Source organism: Paroedura picta, chromosome 8 (genome assembly GCF_049243985.1).
Source record: "Paroedura picta isolate Pp20150507F chromosome 8, Ppicta_v3.0, whole genome shotgun sequence".
Lineage (NCBI taxonomy): Eukaryota > Metazoa > Chordata > Lepidosauria > Squamata > Gekkonidae > Paroedura > Paroedura picta.
Genome location: NC_135376.1, coordinates 38,509,365 through 38,523,313, shown reverse-complemented (window position 1 = coordinate 38,523,313; position 13,949 = coordinate 38,509,365). Strand labels below are relative to the sequence as shown.

At 41.7% G+C, this 13,949-nt stretch overlaps 1 protein-coding gene across 4 annotated transcripts in view; it reads right to left on the bottom strand.

The window, feature by feature from the left end:
* The window catches only part of DZIP1L (DAZ interacting zinc finger protein 1 like), a 44,222-nt gene continuing 30,273 nt past the window's right edge, over nucleotides 1-13,949 (bottom strand). For 2 of the 4 annotated variants that reach the window (XM_077349132.1, XM_077349131.1), the window contains exons 7-16: nucleotides 13,013-13,075; nucleotides 12,308-12,448; nucleotides 11,833-11,863; nucleotides 9,986-10,036; nucleotides 7,553-7,704; nucleotides 6,562-6,754; nucleotides 5,810-6,029; nucleotides 5,391-5,593; nucleotides 3,040-3,179; nucleotides 2-1,753 (exon numbers count right to left, since the gene is read on the bottom strand). In XM_077349132.1, coding sequence (XP_077205247.1) covers nucleotides 1,580-1,753; nucleotides 3,040-3,179; nucleotides 5,391-5,593; nucleotides 5,810-6,029; nucleotides 6,562-6,754; nucleotides 7,553-7,704; nucleotides 9,986-10,036; nucleotides 11,833-11,863; nucleotides 12,308-12,448; nucleotides 13,013-13,075 — 1,368 coding nt within the window. In that variant the 3' untranslated portion in view covers nucleotides 2-1,579. Of the gene's footprint in view, nucleotides 1,754-3,039; nucleotides 3,180-5,390; nucleotides 5,594-5,809; nucleotides 6,030-6,561; nucleotides 6,755-7,552; nucleotides 7,705-9,985; nucleotides 10,037-11,832; nucleotides 11,864-12,307; nucleotides 12,449-13,012; nucleotides 13,076-13,949 lie in introns of all 4 variants that reach the window. The other 2 variants (XM_077349133.1, XM_077349128.1) reach the window with 2 other exon arrangements.

Below are 13,949 nucleotides of genomic sequence, written 5' to 3'. Positions count from 1 at the left end.
TTTGATTGACATGGAGAGTTCACCTTTGCAGCTATGATATAGGAAATCCACCACAAAAATATCACTGTACGTTTGCATTTAGTTAGACTGAGATCAGGTGGCAGGAGAATCTGAGGCAAACAACAAGACTGAGATCATTGTTACTTTACCATTCTCTGACACATTTTATTTACAGTCTGACAGATATCAGGATTGATAAACAGATTATATAAACACAGTCTCTATTAAATCATTTAAATATAACGCTCTGCAGCTGTACATGTAACACTTCTATATAACACAGTACAAAATGTATGCACAAACAGAACAGCCCTTCCCACAATTTTCACTGTCAACACTGACAAAACTGATAGTTTTTAAAATTTGGTTTCCTTGTGATTTTTTCCCACCTTCCATTAAAACAGATTTTAAAATCAAGTATTATACACCTATTTGGTTAGACTAATTTTGCATATGTTATCTCCCCCCCCCATTTTGCAGTACATAGATGAACTTTTTCAGAGATTGTTGAAACTCAGTCACAGAAATGTGCACTTAAGCTTTTAAGAATCCCCCCTCCGTAATATTTCCAGTTTGCATGGACAATAGGATAAATGGGGACAAAATTATTCTCTAGGAACTGGAGCCATTTGAAGCAGAAATATTATCTGTTGTTTCTTAAGATTTGCTGCCCTCAAGTGGCCAGTTCTGGTCACCAAGTTTTAAGTGTTCTAAATTATTTAAAATACATGATGTCAATGTTATTTTGAAAGGAAGCCTACATGGCATTGGTGGTCTGTGATATATATTCTGAGGTGACTCTTGAAACAACCAAAATGAGAGTGCAAACTGATGGAATGGCAAATGGTGTGTGTGTGTGTGTGTGTGTGTATGTCAGGTGCTGGCGAGCGGATTCCAATTTATGGCCACCCATAAAATATCCTATTATTGACAGACTTGCACAGGTGTTGGAAGCTGAAGGTCATGGCTTCCTTTATTGAATCAACTCACCTCATCTTGCATCTTCCTCTTTTCTTATTCCCTTCAGCTTTTAGAATCATAGAATAATAGAGTTGGAAGGGATCTCCTGGGTCATCTAGTCCAGCCCCCTGCACTATGCAGGACACTCACATCCCTATCGCTCATCCACTGTAACCTGCCACCCCCTTGAGCCTTCACAGAATCAGCCTCTCTCTTTTAATTGCCTTACTGTCTTTTCCAGTGAATACAACACTGCTGTACAAAACACAATAGATGAAAAAAAAAGAATTGCTCAGCCCTGGGAAGATGCAGTAGGCTGAACTGGCCCTGAATCACGTAGACCTCGTTCTTCTCGCTATTGTTGTAAAGCAATACCCACTTCAGCATGCACATAGGGCTCATATAACTGACTGCTTCAGAAAGTAGATATCAAAGAAAGGAATCCTAGCCTGGCAATTCTCTTCTAGTGCCGTCCCAAACAGAGTTGGCTTCAATGGCATTAGAACGATTGTTGAGGACCGGTGTGCCAATCATGTATGTATTTCCATTGGCAGGGCAACGTGCAGTTCCACCTCAAATGGCTTCTGTTTTCTGACACAGCTCAACTACAGGGCAAGAATCACCAGGCACCTGTCCTTGTGCTGCTGGAACCCCATACACTGGTGGTCTGAGATCCAGTTGAATCTCCGCTACCTCTCACAGCTTGCTGCTTCTTTTGTAGGCTGTTGGTGTCAAGATGCTGGGTGATTTCCTCAAAAGAAGAAATATCCACGTCACTGTCCTCTTCAACAAACTAGAGCAGGAGAACAGACAGAAGATAATTCAAACACTATGAAAGCAGAGAGAGAGAATATGTTAACACAGCAGTGGGCGAATGGCCTTTCCATCCTCTGAGAACCTTTCTAATTGGCATGTGCACATTTGGCTGAATCCAAAGTGGTTCAAAATCCCTTCCCACCCCCTGCATCAGTCTCTCTCCTCCCACCTTCCCAGGCAGCAAAGAGCATCAGCTCAAGAAGTTCCTGATAGTTAGAGCAGTTCCTCAGTGGAACAGGCTTCCTCAGGAGGTGGTGGGTTCTTCTTCTTGGGAAGTTTTTAAGCAGAGGCCAGGCTGGATTCTGGAGATTTTTGGTGGGGGGATCACTTGGGCATGAAATTGAGGTCACTGTGGGTGGGCAGGTAGTTGCGAGTACCTGCACTGTTCGGGTGGTTGGACTAGATGACCCTGTAGGTTCCTTCCAGGTCTATGATTCTATGAAATCTTGTTACTCTTTTAAGGAGCTTCTGTACTTCTGTTTCATTCCTGGGAAAGACATCCATGGATGGCCCTCATTGCTAGGTAACAGGGTACTGTAACATCCTATATGTAGTCCCCAGCACCACTTCAGGAGGTATAGATCTGCTGTTTCCATTTCATGAAATGGAGTTTGGGGCTTTACTGAAAGCTCAAAACAGGGCAGCCAAGTCCTGTCATAAGCACATCTGGACCTATCCATAGCAGCCCTCATGGAGAGCTGTACAGTGGAGATTCCTATTGACTATCATCACCCACTATAAAACTGATGATTAGGAGTCTGTCCCCTTTTTTCGTTTCACTAAAGTGAGTTTTCAAGAGCACAAGCACAGGTATCATTGGGAAAATGAGTGACAGCTGAGGGAGAACATTTCTATGGGAACTTCCAGGTAAGTTGTACACTATGAGTGCACTGCCATTTGCATTTCCTGGCTTTACGTAAATATATGGTTCTACTCTTTTTCTAAGTACTTCATAAATAATTATGGAATCGTAGAGTTGGAAGGGACATCCATGATCGTCTAGTCCAACCCCCTGCAGAATGCAGGAAATCCTACAGGAGGTTAAATGGTTCCAGTGGACTTAGCCCTACAGTCTTCTTTTAAGGAGTCCCTAATTATCTCTTGCCTATTCTTGCTTTTGAAATAATGATTGCACTGATGCTGTTCCCATCACCAAAACATCTCTTAGTATATAATACATGAACAGAGGCTACATCTATGTACTACTACAGAGAACAAGAATACAATCTGACTCTTCAAACTAACAAGTAGTATTGGTAGTACCTGAAGTTTTTTAATGGAGTGACTGGGTTTATGATCTTCTTTCGCCTGGATGGAAAAGAGTTTCACTCCACCAACGGGTTTTCTTCCTGGCACAGTGAGAGTCCTCTCTAGATTTTTAGCCATTGATTGTACCAATGTCTCTGCATGAAGCACAAAATCATTCAGAATCAAAATCTAGACCTGATCATTATAACAGGTGGCTTCTATAAAGGTCATATCTATCAAAAAAAGCTGTATGGTGACAGTAAAAACTCCCAGAAGGACAGAACTAAGAAACAGATTCCTTGTGTTTGACCCAAGAGAAGTTTCAGTGGAGTCCGTGGCCAACTTCCTATGACAGACCCTTCCTGCTTTTCATATCAGTGGGCAAGATTTAAATATGCTGAATCCATATATGTGTAATTTTAGCACACTGGTGATACACTCTCTTGTGCCACAGGCTTTTGGTGTTCAAGCACTACATCTCATTGCTTCTGAATACCTGATAAGCATCTTTTAAATGGGATGGAGGCCATGGGTGATGTCTTCTTAAGTAAGTCCTATCCATGTCAACTTGTCACATCAGCTTAGCCTACATAGCTGACAGCTGCAGGCAGATGAATAACTAACAGCTGCATCAAGTGAGAGTAGCTATATTGGAAGCAGTTTCAGAAGGGTAGCTGAGGCTATGTCACAATGTTCATTTCTTTACTCACATCCAGATTCCTCAATACAATATCCTCAGGGCAGCTTAAAATATCCATTGCAACAATATAAAATCATGCACAAATCTTTGTTGCTGAAAGAGCAGAATCAATTAAAAAGAGTTAACTGGTGAACAAAACTATACAGATCTAAAAACCTGAAGCCATAAACAAGCAGCACTTCCCTTAAACACTCACACAGGTAGGAACCAGAAGTAAAAACATTTCACAGCCAGGATGGGGAGCTTAGAAACTTCAACCTCTTGGGAGGGTAAAAAAGTTCTCCTGGTATCTGGTGAAGTTATGTGGGAGGTAATTTAATGGCACCACAACAGAAAAGTAGGTGATAATTTCTTGAGTATGCTTGTCTCAGATTGTATAAGACTTTAGAGGTGATAAACAGCAATTTGAATGGCCATTTTGAAGATAATAACTGGTGAGATGTGACCTCTGCATACAGTTTAGGACAGACACTGCCTAATGCTGGGAGAGCTATAAGCACACAGAAGGGACCCATCTCCTCTTCTCCTAGATCATAGGTTTGTTTGCACTGTAAGTTGTATTGCTCTAATGTCACTGAGCTTAGACACACTAGCATTAACTAAAAGTCATCCTTCACTGAGCACATTCTGCTCCTTGACTTTGGTGTAGTCGTTAGGAGTGTGGACTTCTAATCTGGCATGCCGGGTTCGATTCTGCGCTCCCCCACATGCAGCCAGCTGGGTGACCTTGAGCTCACCACAGCACTGATAAAGCTGTTCTGATTAAGCAGTGATATCAGGGCTCTCTCAGCCTCACCCACCCCACAGGGTGTCTGTTGTGGGGAGAGGAATGGGAAGGCGACTGTAAGCCGCTTTGAGCCTCCTTCGGGTAGAGAAAAGCGGCATATAAGAACCAACTCTTCTTCTTATTTAAGAACTGTGGGTTCCCAGACTACACCAGAGTTAATGAGAGAAAACCTCACAGTGGATATGATCAGAGACAGCCTATATCATATTTTCAGGCATGTTCTGTGGTGGTAATGGTACATATCAACATTGCAATTGTGCAAAACACAGCTGTACCCTGTGATGAGGGGGCTTCTGCAGAATGAATCCCAGGGTAAATTGTCTTTGACAGAAAGAGTTTCTGTTAGCAGCATGGAACTCCTTATCCCCACCCAAGCAACCACGGATAATCCATCAAATGGGATCCTCAGGGAGGCCAAGCAAAAAGCCAAAGATCTGCAGTGTAAGAAAACAGTTTGAGGAATGAGAAAACTTGCCTCACTCCTTCTGTTTGTAGAAATTAGATGATAATAACCTAGAAAATACAATGTTTTATTCTGCTTATTTGCAGATTAAACTGTTCATATCCACGACGTGTCAGTCTCAGAATTTCCTTGGGGCTTTACCTTATTATTGCTTAAATTCACACTCCAGGAAAAGCTCCTGGTGAGACATGGCAAGCAGAAGCATTCTCTACATTTCATACATGCTTTAGTCTTGATCTTGCAAGCATTTCAGCACAGTAATCACACAACTTCATACTATAACTGCATCTCATTTCTACTCTTTAGCCCAGAGAGCCTTGGTTCTACCAGACTACAATAAAGCATGACGAGACAACAACAGAACAAAAGAGCATTGCCTTAATTTTCTTGATTCACAGGACAGTATTATGATTCACCTGAAGGTGCAGCTGTACCAGAGAGTACCCTTCCTGTATTGCTTCTCCCCTGTGATGGCTCTATGTCAGATGAATCCCAGTCACTCTCTTCATTCTGGGTCACTTTGGGAGGATCTGGTTTGGTCTTGGCGGCTCTGAGCTTTGGAGAAGTGAAGCTTGATTCTTCCTCAGATTCTTCTTCTTCAGAGCTGAAAGGGGAAGTACTGGAAAAAGAAATGTATCAGGTGAAAAGTTGAAGGAATTAATTTTTTCAACTGTACTGCTGTATGGGATTGAGGATGGTAGTTGTGGTTTTTCCCACCAAGAAACAATGGCGTCTTGAAGGATCCCAGAGGGCTTAAGCACTTTCCTAAGCTAAACCAACTAGTGAGGTGTCGTGGAAAGTCTCTTTTTAGGGCAGAGGGTAACACAGAACTCACCTAAGATGGTGGACGGCACTAGGCTGAGGGGAGAGGGGGTTATTCTTGGTTTGCTTTGGAGAAGATAACCTGTAAGCCCCCAGTGAACTAGTCATGGAGCTGACTCTGCTCCGAGGAGCTGGTTTAGGCGCTTCCATGCCATACGGCTGTAATTCGACTTGCAACTCTTTGGATTTAGATGTAACTTGAAGTGCAGAATGTGGACTCCTTTGGGCTTTGGCTGGAAGGAAAGAGCATATTAGAACCCTCAGTGAGAAGGGCTATTCGCTTTCGAGAAGTGATTTTTAAAACATTACATAGGAAAAAGGTGGACCATCAATGTTTGATATCCAGGTAAATATTTACATCCATTGATTTAACAGATCAATCTACCAATTTAAGCAATTTTATTCTTTAAATTTAAATATATTGTGAGCTGCTTTGAAACTGTAGAAGAGCAAAAATATGCAAAAAATAAACTGTTTGGAATCAGAGTATTAAGAAGAGTTGGTTCTTATATGCCGCTTTTCTCTACCAGGAGTCTCAAAGTGGCTTACAGTCACCTCCCCTTTCCTCTCCCCACAACAGAGACCCTGTGGGGTGGGTGAGGCTGAGAGAGCCCTGATATTACTGCTCGGTCAGAACAGCTTTATCAGTGCTGTGGGGAGCCCAAGGTCACCAGCTGGCTGCATGTCGAGGAGGAGCGCAGAATCAAACCCGGCTTGCCAGGTTAGTGCTCCCAACCACTACACAATTGTGTCATGAAACTCTACCTGATATTCCAGCAACTGGCACTGAGACTTCATTTCCATTCTTCTGATTCCAGGTAAGTTTCTGCTTCACTGCTTGCTCAAGTTTGTCCCTCAGTGTGAGCAGGTGTGGAAATTTTTTTGCCTTCTGCTGCTGTTGGGTTTTTATCACACCTTTCAAATGTTTATAGTTGTGAGATGAGATACCTTTTGTACCCTGTAAGAAAACCAATTATGATCAACGTAAACCATGTGGGGGTAATTCTCCTCTTAGTCACAAGGGACACAACCTAATGGCAGTTTCAGGTACCTTCTATTTAATTCCCATTCTCTTTTCACTGGAGAAAGTCTAGTAGGTTCTAGTCATTGTGTTCTACAGCCACACAGAAGAGACCAGAAACTCCATGAGTTTTGTGCACCAGGGTATAGTTGTCCAAGTGCATCAGTTACATTCAGGCCTTGATTATATAAAGTAGCCAAATAATCGTATCAGCCACATTAGCCTGGTGAGGTGCACCGGTGAGCAGTTCTGTCCTGGCTCTTTTCTTTCCTAAAGGAAGACTGGCAAAATTGGTCTGCAGCCAAGGGGTTCAGGGCATAATTGCTGTTTTGTGATGCTGAATCACTAGACGAGAATTCAAATGCTTGTGACATTGCCTGTTTTTGATGGCTCAATCTGCTGCTTCTTAATTTTAAATCTTCTGTCTTAATCCGTAAGCAAGGAGAAATGACAACTTGTTCTGATGGTACAATTACTGCAAATACTCTGAGGGAAAGCATTTCTTAGATCCCAAAGGAACTGGGACGGAATGCTGCTTAATTAGTATTTCATAAAAAGAAATTATGCAGTTTCAGTTTCACGGGATTTCCTGCCCCGGGGCAGGGGGGGGGGATGGACCAGGGGCAGTGGGAGAGATATGGTCTCCTTTTCACAAGCCATTTCCTCACGCATGAAGAGTCCTAGTGCTGGAGGAAATGAAAGAGTGCTATCCTTTCTCCACATCTAGGAACTTACCCGCTTCACTCCCATGCTCTCCAATTTCTCTTCTAGTGTCTCCTCCAGAATTGGCCGAAATTGCTTCAGTAAATTTGGATTCCTCCTTAACATTTCTAGTACCCTCTTCTTCCTATCCAGAGCATCTTCCAGTTCTGCAAGGGGAAAAATGGCTAGAACAGAAAAAAAATCTCAAGAAACTTCTAGCACCCTAAAACTTTGGCATTATTTTATATCCTGGTACAAGGCTACTATCTAAAATTTTATCTCAGATATTTTTATCTATTTTAAAAATACTTTAAAATTTTAAAATATTTTTTCTGGCACTATCAGTAACACTGAGATGACCCTTTCATTGTTCACATTGATTGTTGTTGTTGCTGTTGTTGTTGTTGTTGTTAATAAATTAAATTTCATATCCTGCCCCTCACTTGTGTCTTGGTGTAGCTAACATTATTTAGCTACTATACAGTAAAACAGTATAAATATCATTAAAATAGTATACATCCAGTAAGAGAAGTGGGGCTGATAAGACTTCCAACCCTATTGGCCCCAGTATAAATCAACCCAAGTTGACCCGTGGGGCAATTGGCATTGCTGCAATAGGAAGTGTGTGTGTGTGTGGAGGGTGTATATAGGAGGAGGCCCATCAGATAGCTACTATGCAGTAGCATGCCGTGGTTGCACTGGACTCTACCAAAGGCTTGGCAGAAAGGATTCATTTTGCATCTCCTGGGAACTGCTGGAGTACCGACAGGGCCCTGATCTCCCTTGGGAGCTCAATCCACCAAGCCAAGGCCAGGACAAAAAGGTCACAGCCCTGATTGAGGCCAGACACACTTCTTTGGGGATGGGGATCACCAGCCTGCTGGCATTGGCCGAGTGTATAGCCCTTTGGGGAGCCTACTCAGATAGGTGGCCCCTAAGATACACCGAACCCAGACTGCATATAGTCTTAAAGGTTAATACCAGCACCTTAAACCCAATCTAGAATTCAACTGGAAGCCAATGCGGCTGTCAAAGAATTGGTATCGTATGGGTTTCAGTGCGGATCTGAACAGCCACATTTTGGACCAGTTGCTGTTTCTGGAGCAGAGATTTATACAACACTTTGGAATGAGTATTTCAAGCACTTGAAATCTCATAGTCCCATTACATCTCATTGTGTGTGTGTGTGTGTGTGTGTGTGTGGCCCTGACTGAATGAACTGAAAAAATAACAGCCATGAGAAAGGGATCAGAGCCACAATATGTGAACCGCTATTGGCCCCAAGGGGAAAGAGATAGTACAATTACCTTCTTTAAAAAAATGTATTGGGACACGTGATCACAGACTCTCAGTTTGACCCTGAGGCAGGTATTTTTAACTCCACATTGCAGACCAAGGGTTGAGATAGCGAAAGAGTGGCTTGTCTAAGGGCAGCCAGGGAATTCCTGGTTGAGGAATGGTAGGAAACAGTGGCATCTTGTATGGGAGAACATACACAGAGCTTAGCTGGATAACCCACTGCACTAAAGGAAAAGGCTGAGAAGTCTTGGGCATACAGTTCCATGGCCATTGCAAGGGGACAAATTCCTTCATGCTGCTGGCTGGGAACTTAGCTAAGACACTGGGGTGATTCAAATCACTGACTCTCCTTCATTAACAGCCCCCTGCAGAGCATTGCTAAACCAACTAATAGGCTATGGCATAGTAGCTTATTTGCAGGATCACACTCTCTGTCTAGCTAACATTTCTTGGTTCATTCATGAAAGAAAACCCATTATCACCGTTCCAGAGTTCAGAATGGAGTGGTGGACTATTGTTCTGCTGTTTGTCCCAGATAACCCCAAATACAGTTGCTTTTATTTACCAGATCTAATATGGAAGAAAATCATATACCTGCTACATAGATCTCATTCAGCCAGCTGTATTGCTTTCTTTTATCATATGGCTGTCAGTTTACAATCAACAGAGGGCAAGTCTATTACAACTAAGTTTGCTTCTACACAAGGACAATTCCCCACTGTGCACTCATGGCTGCATGTATGAGGAGGGAGTGGTTGTGGATTTTAAAAATAGCCAAGCAAAAGGCCCAGCAGTGGAGGGGGGGATGGTGGGAAGTAAGGGAAATAAAAGATGAAATGGCACCAGATATCAGCAGGGACCTACAGATCTGCTCTTTCAAACTGTCTCCAAAATTTCGATTTTTCAGGGGCGAAAAATACAACAGGGCCAAGGAAAACCTGGATGGTGGGCAACTTCATGAACATGTTGTATGGGATCTTTTTAAAAACTCAACTGCCCCCTTTTTGGGGAGAGATGAAAGTACAGGGCAAAACTGTCCACTGTTGTCTTGTTGGAATTCATAGATCTAGAGCTCCCTTCTTTTTCTACTTTTTTTTCTGGGGAACACACTGAAATTTGAAATTGAACACCAGGTTAACTCCAGTTACTGAAGCTGGTGAAAAATACCTTCTTCAGTAGACTCTTCTGGTTTTTCAGTCTTAGGTACTTCTTGGATTTCTGCAAAAAAGAAGAGGCACATTATCCACATTCTAGCTGATAGTACCAACATTGTGCATGCATGTTCTTGGATGCAACATAGCCCACCCCCAGTTTCCCAGAAGAAATCCTCTTCTTTTCATTCAGAACTAAAAAATAAAGTTTCTTCAGATATTCATAGCATTGTGCCAAAATTTAGTAATTAATTATTTTGAATGCAGATGTCCTGTAGGTATATTTATGTGTATATCTGATATAAGTTGCAATGCAACATCAGATTTGTAGGGTTCAAAACATAAAACCATTTCTTCATTGTGGAATAAATACAGAGGACTGGTCTTTGAAATGTCAACAGACATGAAATAATTGAAAAATGTCTGTATGAGTGTACACTGAGGAAGAAAAACAATGGTTGCAAATTACAGTAAACAATCTTTACTGAAATTCCTACTTGACAGAATTACATCAAGCAAATCTGACTTCTGCTATTTCTGAACCTCAGGAGCAGCATCAATAAAAAATATTCCAAGGTCAGACGTCACATGTACTTTATCAGGCACTTTAATGATCACTCCACTTGAATTAAATACAGCTCCCTGAATTAAGGTCCTTTGTGCCCTGGGAGGAATGCAAGGGGAAGAGAGCCAAGGGTTCCATATTGCTTATCCACAGCCTCAACATTTTGTGTTGGCCGTATGTGATGTAACAGACTGGCAAGCTGAGGCCAATCAAGGGGACCAGAGGTAAGACCTTTCCTCTCTTGTCCACATGGGACCTTGGAAAGACACAGCTGAAGGCAGGCTGGGCATTTGGTGCCCACTCCAGCACATGTGTACAATTGTATGTGAAAAAATAGTGAGCAGAGGACTAAAACTGCACTTCAACATTTGTCTACAGGTGACACAAAAATCTCATTGTAAAACCAAGTCCCTGCTTGGCCACCACTTGATTTTGAAATCTGATATCAGTGGGCTTAATATTGTGATCTTTGTTGTTGTTGTTGTTATTATTATTATTTAATTTATATCCTGCCTCCCCATGGAGGCTCACCTCCCCCTGGTAGTCGTAGTTATATCCTGCCTCCCCCCGGTAGTCATACATGACTACTGGCAGAAAGCACTTTAAGTGGTAAATGTTAAATTATTCCCAGACTATCAGTCTTTCTCTATAGCCCTACAAAAAATCAAGGAGTAGTGTACCCTTGGACTGCCTTTTCTGCCAGTCAATGACAGTATGCTGCAGCTGGACCCTACCAATGACAGAGAAGAAAGGAGAGGTTGCTCTCATTCCAGAAATAAGAATCCTTATTGTCTAGTAAACCTCTAGAGGCAATTAAGGACTTTCAGCTTCTTAGCATCATAATGGAAAGTCTCACTATAGAAACTCACCCTTACAGTTCTGTTCTAATGAAATTTCTCCCTTTAATCAGTCTCCAACCGTGGAGACATTATTAATCATTAATCCTTGATGTGTGGTTTGTACTGGTGCTGCATGAAACCTTCGTCTCCAGAAAACAATCTGTAGTTGTCACTATTTATAACAGCAACTAATTCTGGAATAAATTGGGCTTTCCTTGCTTCTAGGCTCCAGTTTCAATTTTAATGCCGCAGACGCTGAGATCAGAGGTGAAATGTTCAGTGTGGCCTTAGAACAAGAGTTGAATAATTAACTCTGCTGTGTGCTTTGAATGAAGACACAGTCATTGCAGAATTTCCTTATCCACCTGACTAAATTTGCCCATGTATTATACAGCTGGTCAAGAGATAGAAAAGGCTTATGCTGATGGAAATTCACTCATTCTCATTACTGGACATTACCTCGGACTTTGCTAGAAGTCAGAAGTTTAATCTGCAAGGCAAAAATAAGTAATTAAAAGATCAACTTTGCTTAGTAGCTTTTTACTTATTATTAGCATCCACACAATCGGGAATAATTTCAAAACAAAGCCAGCTAAGCAGCCCTCATATTTGTTGCATCCATTATGCTAGGAAATAGGATATAGGGTCAGAATCTCTAAGTGGTGTTCCAGCATAAATTTCATTGCAGTGTGGTATGTTCTTCATATCAACCTGGTTACCAGAATGAATTTGATACACTACAAATTTATATCAAAGGAACAGACATGTGGTTCCCCACTGTAGTCTGAATTAGCTAGCAGTTCATTCCAGCTGACTTGGTGCTCGGCTCTCACAGCAAACAAGATGCAAGAGCTTCATTCTACATGGCTGACCCTCAAGAGGGAAACAGAGGGATTTTAACATGGCTGTGACCCAGAGATAACATAAAACCTACTGTTTTCTCCTGTGACTGGATGACCCTCGTCTGTTCCCTGAGCTTTGCAGTGAGTGAAGCCATTTGTTGCTTGTTGTACTCAGCCATTTTCCATTGGTCAGAAGATAAGGAAGCCTGCAGCCTCTCATTTTCACCCTTCAACTGGAAGGAGAAAGTAAACAATATAGAGATTTTAGAATTGTCATTTTGCACTAATAAAACTTCCTTGGTATAATACAGTGATCTATACTCACTTGAACTCACAGCTAAATAGGGCTGAATTAAAATTTGATTTTCTACTCAGGATTCAATATTACAAATATACACAGACAGTGTATTTCCTATGAATTTATATTAAAAATATTTTGAGTCTGTTTCCCCCCACTAACAATGAGCCTTGTGTGAACATAGATAATATAAACAAATAACATACATGTTCTTTGTGGATATTTTAATACTTTGTTTTTAGAATTTCAAATGTCAGAGCTTCAGTTTTGTGAACTTGAGCTTCTTTTGGCTGATAAGATAGTATATACATATTATACTTTTAAATATTAAAAATAGAATTTGTTACTGAACTTTGCTCTCCACCAGATTCCAATTACGCCATACCAGGGAATGCTAGAAAAGCACTGCATTTGGGAGGTTTATGTGGATGGTGGCTATGTGTGTGTTTTGAAACATGGGCCATACAAATTTGATGGGCAGACTCTACAATGTGCATACCTCTTCTTTTTCCATCTGGTGCACCTTCTGAAGTTCATTCAGTCTTTTCTTCCACTGTATTTTCTGACAAAGTAAGAAATGCCCCAATTTTATTCACAGCCATTGAATGGTATCTTCTGTCACTGTGTGCATAACTATTTACTACCTTATCTTTCCAGTCTATGCATTGAATCAGACATATGGATGAATGAAATCTGATATTTGGTGTAAAGAGAATTTAATGTAAGAAGAAGAGTTGTTTTTTATACTCCACTTTTCACTACCTGAAGGAATCTCAAAGTGGCTTACAATTGCCTTGTTTTCCTCTCCTCACAACAGACACCCTGTGAGGTAAGTGGAGCTGAGAGAACTCTGACAGAAACTGCTCTGTGAGAACAGCACAATCAGGACTGTGACTGGCCCAAGGTCACCCAGCTGGCTGCATGTGGAAGATTGGGGAATTATACCTGGCTAGCCAGATTAGAAACTACCACTCTTATCCACTACATCAAGGACAGAATCTTTTTCAAGCATGCTTTTCTGATCCACCAATCTATTGGACACAGTGTGCTGGAGCCAGGCATGTGCAAAAACAAAAACTTCAGACCATTTTGGATTTGCCTTAAATGGGGTGGGGGATTCTCTGTTCTTGTCTCGCTGTTAGAAACAATGACAGTTGGATGGGCACCCTTTTGGGGTCCCTGTAGAATTGGACCCCCTGGTCGAGACTTTTTGAAACTTAAGGGTTATTTTGAGGGGAGGCTCTTGCAGCTACGTTAAAAATTTGGTGCCTCTATCTCAAACCCCCATCCCCCTAGACCATGGAGTAGATTAAAAAGTATAATTTTGGCCCCTTTAAATGGCTAGATACCCACATAGCCAAACTGTGCCTGAATTGTGGTTCGGCAATTCAGCCAAGGCTGATTTGGGTAATTTAACTTCAGGGGAAGGTCAGTTT